At 42.4% G+C, this 5,094-nt stretch overlaps 2 protein-coding genes across 2 annotated transcripts in view; both read right to left on the bottom strand.

Annotated features, from left to right (window-relative positions):
• Positions 1-3,202, bottom strand: part of stau1 (staufen double-stranded RNA binding protein 1) — a 7,310-nt gene extending 4,108 nt beyond the window's left edge. Inside the window, 6 exon segments of the mRNA XM_008319707.3 lie at positions 1-93; positions 200-353; positions 831-987; positions 1,070-1,191; positions 1,575-1,874; positions 3,016-3,202. The exon segment at positions 1-93 is cut by the window's left edge and continues 14 nt beyond it. Of these exon segments, the coding sequence (XP_008317929.1) occupies positions 1-93; positions 200-353; positions 831-987; positions 1,070-1,191; positions 1,575-1,776 (728 nt within the window). The 5' untranslated portion in view covers positions 1,777-1,874; positions 3,016-3,202.
• A 371-nt stretch (positions 3,203-3,573) lies between these two features.
• The window catches only part of pbrm1l (polybromo 1, like), an 11,009-nt gene continuing 9,488 nt past the window's right edge, over positions 3,574-5,094 (bottom strand). The window contains 4 exon segments of the mRNA XM_025060039.1: positions 3,574-3,779; positions 3,928-4,138; positions 4,286-4,341; positions 4,673-4,834. Coding sequence (XP_024915807.1) covers positions 3,616-3,779; positions 3,928-4,138; positions 4,286-4,341; positions 4,673-4,834 — 593 coding nt within the window. The 3' untranslated portion in view covers positions 3,574-3,615.

The raw sequence follows: 5,094 nt of genomic DNA on the forward strand, positions 1-5,094 counted from the left end.
CGCGAGCGTCCCTTTCCAATAAACTGCTGGCCTCCAATGGTGAGCTCCATTTGGTAAATCATTGGCCCCATTGGAGGAAAAGGGTAGTAGTACCTGGACACAAGAAGGAGAATATGTCGTCTTAAAAACCTTATAAAAAATTTAAAAAAAAAACAAAGTCTGAAAATGGAAAGAAAAAACAAAAAAAAAAAGAACTAACTGTTGCATAGAGCGCTGGTAAGGCCCCGGGGCCCTGACGTAGTGAAAGTTTGGCGATCTCATTCCCGGGTACGGATCAATGAGTTTGTACATAGGCTTTTTACCAAGCTTCAAACACAGTGCATTCAGCTCCATGGTGTGTGTTATCCCATCCACTGCACAGCCAACGGAAACAGAGACAAGAGAAGACAACAGGTCAAATTTACAACCATGTAGGATCACACGTTCTCCAGAATATAGACAAGAGAAGACAACAGGTCAAATTTCCAACCATGTAGGATCACACGTTCTACAGCATATGTGTCAAACACGAGGCCCGGGGGCCAAATGCGGCCCGCCGAGTCATTTTGTGTGGCCGGCCAGAGGTTCAAAAGCCAAACCGATAGTAAGATGCTGAGAGTTGAGGGGTCATTAAATTTTCAAAATAAAACATCTTTTAGACTTTATTCTGTTTGTATCAGAGTCTGACTGCGACCCGTTACCAAATGACCTCTGGACTGGTACTGGTCCACGGACCGGGGGTTGGAAACCCCTGATCTATGCAGTCTTCCATTTACAATCGGCCTCCCAGTGAAAATGAGTTTGTTCTATAGAAAGACATAAATGTGTCTGTGGACACACGCCGCCCCCACCTGGACTCCTGCCTGTATTGCGGGGCGACCTCACAGAGGGTTTAGGGAGTGTGGTCTCGGTCAGGGCCGAAGAAGCAGCGGAATGCTGGGCTTTCTTGATGCTGGTCCCCTCGGCCTCCCAGTGCTGGTCTCCCAGCGTGAGCCTCACTGAGAAGATCTGACAGATGAGGTCGTTAACCGGCGTCAACGGCCGCTCAAATCAACCGACGTAAACCAAAAGTCAACGTGCTGCTACGTACCTTGGAGTGAGCTGGTCCTTGCTCACTAAGTAGCTTATATTCAGGTTGGATCTTATTGAAACGGGCTAACTCATTCACCAAACACATGGGGGTCTTCTCTTTAGGGTTTGCCATGTTAGTTACTAGAATATAAAAAAAAATACATTTGGACATAAATATAAACATTTGAAAAAAAAAAAATATTTTTTTTATTTTTAAATAACCTTATGGACATTCAGGAAGTCGTTTAATTACAAATATGAGGTGAGCTAGAAATAAAACCGTACGTTATTTCATCTTGGTTTGACCAGACGGGACAGATCAGAACCAAAACCCAGTGTTTCTGTGAGGGTTTTTTAGCCCCTACCCCCCCACCTCCCCACAACCAACCAACCAACAATAGTAAAAAGGTAGTTGTAGTTTCTGAGTAAACAACGGTGTTTACTTACAACCACTATTTATCTAAGGCTAAACTAAAAGTTTGGTGTAAAATAGAGAATTAAAGTCTTATAAAGAACCAACAAACCTATGGTGGTGGAGGTGGTGGTGGTGTTGTAGGGAGTGACGGAGCCCGCAGGAAGAGCAGAGCTCCTGATTGGCTGGCTCGCACTCTCGGAGGGTAAGGTCCCCGAAGCACAGGGGATGCTGTATCCAGGCTGCGTCAGCTGCACGGGGGCCGGGGCGGCCGACATCGGACTTGATGGGCATTGGAACTGGAGCTGAGACATCGTGAGCCAGAGTTGAGGCAGAAACCTGGCAACGCAGACGGACGAACGCCGAAAGTTGGAGGAACTGTTGTTTGGGGGTGAGTCCAAATATAAGCTGTCTGGAAAAAAAAAATCATTTGATTAGGATTTTTTTCATATGGAGGTAAAAAAAAAAATAAAAAAAAAAAACGGCATTTTGCGCAAAGTTAAATTGAGCATTTGGAGTTGTACTGAGTTTTTGTCCAATATCGGAACGACAGAAATTCTTAGTATCGGATTAAGCTATCACTAAAAAAATAAATTAAAAAATAGGAACATATGCAAAAACAAAAATATATTCAAAGCAACAAGGAATAAAATACAGCAGGTTATTTAAGCTCCTCCTACTTTTCTGTTCACGTCTTACATCCAGCTGAAAGACACTGACTTATAAATTCGAAAACACTAGAACACTAAACTGCGTTCTGACGCCCCCTATCAGCAACGTACGTAAATGCCACGACGAGGTGGGCAGAAAACTCAAATTATTCTCTTCCTCGTTGTTGAGGATTTGGGGGAAAAAAATGCTTTTGATAAAGAAAAAAAAAACAATGGATGAGAAGCTGCGTTGTTGAGGATTTGGGGGAAAAAAATGTTTTTGATAAAGAAAAAAAAATGGATGAGAAGCTGTAGAAGCTTTCGTTTGTTGAGATGTTTTCTCCCAGTGGGCCCTTGGAATTATTGAATTATTTAAGCCAAAATTAAATCAAATTCATAAAATAAATAATGCATTGGAAACATACTAATTTGCATTTAAAATGACGATCGAATAAAACACCAGAATTCCCACATGAACCTAGTCTAAAAATCAATTCTGATGTTAAAGCTACGAGCTAGCTGCTGCTGCTGCTGCTGCAAAACCTTGTATCAAATCCCTCATATATTTTCATTAACATATAATTAGGTCGATTAGACAGCACTAAAAACACGGTTGTCTCTCAAATAATTTGCTCCAGCTGGTGATTGTTGGAGGTTTTGTCTTCTTTTATTTCATTTAAGGACACTGTTAGCTCAGAGGCTTTCAAAATAAACGAGTACAGCTGCAAAAACAGACGAATATTTCATTGAAACGCGTGTGAAAAAATAAAGTCTGTCGTCTCAACGCGTTAACAGGATCATCTCACTCTGCTTTATTGACTATCAAGTCTCATTAGTCTGGAAAAACCAGATCAAACTGCTAGCTTGCTAACCCCGGGGACAGGAGTATAAAATGAACCTTACCTCGTCGCTCCTTTCCTTTAGTTTTTAATTACTCCATAAGTGACACTGATTTACAACTGACAGTTTTCTTTTAAACTGTTTTACGTGTTTTGTTTTGTTTTTTTATGGTAATCTTTATCAAAAAGAGGGCGGTGAAGAGATGGACATTTGGGAGGACACGGCAAACACTAAAGAGAATGGCCCCGTCTCGATGCCGTCTTCCGGAAGTGACATCACCAGACATAAAGTCATTTCAAAATAAACGCCGGTTGTCTCCGTGATTTCTTTTTTTTTCTTATTCTTCAGGTCGAGTAGTGAAATCAAATTGTATACAACGGGATTTTATCAAATTTATTTAAAAAATAACAGACACGAAAGACACGAAGATTACAGGACAGGTTATCTAAATAGTGTAAAAAAAGAAAAAAGAAAATCGAAATTCACACACTAATAACTGTTAAAGGTATTATGTTAGCTAATAAATACAAAAGAGATCATGAGTCACCATAAAATATTGCTTCTACAGTCTATGATCATTTATTTTCCGGTGCAGTTGAGTGAGGATACGAGCGGCGAAAGCTGGTTATAGTGGTTCAAGTGTAACTTTTTTTTTTTTAAAGGTCACAGGTTATATGCCTGACGGATGTTCAGCGAGTCTCTCAGCATCAAGTCACGCAAACGCCACAGTGCGTCCGCCATCGTGGTGTGGGCTCCTTTGCTCTTGAGCCAATGAGCTGGCAGCCTACTCTCCTGCTCTTTAGTCAGGTGACCGTCTCGTCTTTGAGCTGTTATGAAAAATCACGTCAAATGTAAAAAATTAACAAATGTAGTTGGGATTTCGATGATGAAAATCACATTTGTATTTACTCTGTTCCCGAACTATGAGAACGTATGTTCAAAAACATCATTTTTTTAAAGGTTAAGGTTGACTACCTCTAAGAGTTTGGTCCCACTTGCTGATGGTTGAAGACTCTGAGTTCAAGCCCTCAATGTATTTAAGGTAGGCCTCTGAGTGAAGAACCCTCTGAGTCTTTGGAGGTGGAGCCACAAACATGGGTGTGGTAGGCTGCAGGTGAGAAGGCTGCCCCTGCCCAGGGTACGGAGGGGGAGGGGGGGCGTGCTGCCCCGGGCTGAACATACCAGGCTGGAATAATAAAAAAAAAACAATTTCATGTCCATGTCTCCCAACACATAAAGAGGCAACAATAAAGTCCAGGGTCTGTGTGAAAAACCTTTATATCATTTCACATATTCATGCATTTAAAGAAATGCATCAAAAACTGAAGCTCACCTGCTGAATAAAGTTTCCTTGTGCGGCCATTCCATTCACACCGGGGGCCATCACACCTGTCAGACGATAAGGTTTAGTTCCAGCTCAGCGTTCACTTAAAGTTCAGGTAAAAAAATTTTTTTTTAAAAATACCAGGCTTTGAAACTCTGAACTCTGAGACGTGTTTGTCAACGTTAGTTGGGATATAAGTGTGTTGTTAGTTGTTGTTGTTGTGTATCAGTTTTCACATGCACTGCACTACGTGTGTGTGTGTGTATACGGTGTGTTTTGCGGAGCGGTGGTCATTGACACCCAGGCGGCTGAGCCCGCGGGCCAGGTGAACCCCTGCAGCAGGAGCGGCACGACTGGATGTAACTGAGCAGGTGTGGCTAGAACAACGGCCCTTACCCTGGTGGGGCATACCGGGGTACCCCGGCACACCGTGCTGCAGATGGTGAGGAGGAAGGTGGTGCCCCCCTGCAGGGTGAGGTGACATTGTAGCCACGCTCAACAAGCCCTCATGGGGGCCATGCATGGGCATATAAGGTGGGCCGTAAGCTCCCATCATGCCTTGAGAGTGGGGAGAGGACAACAACATATCCATGCATAAGTAACATGCAGGTGACTCTAATGTAACATGCACTAGGAGTGAACACTGAGGCCCCTTTCACACAGTGACATTTCTACCTTAGTTCTGACTTAATTTTCAGCATCAAAACTCACAGTAAAATGGAGTTTTCTCCCTGTATATACTGTTAAAGTTTATTTTTGTTTTTTTTTAACCAACAATGCCTGCACTAATTAATTGCTGAAGCATGGAAATGTGAAAC

The sequence above is a fragment of the Cynoglossus semilaevis genome, chromosome 11, assembly GCF_000523025.1.
Source record: "Cynoglossus semilaevis isolate Cse_v1.0 chromosome 11, Cse_v1.0, whole genome shotgun sequence".
Taxonomy (NCBI): Eukaryota; Metazoa; Chordata; class Actinopteri; order Pleuronectiformes; family Cynoglossidae; genus Cynoglossus; species Cynoglossus semilaevis.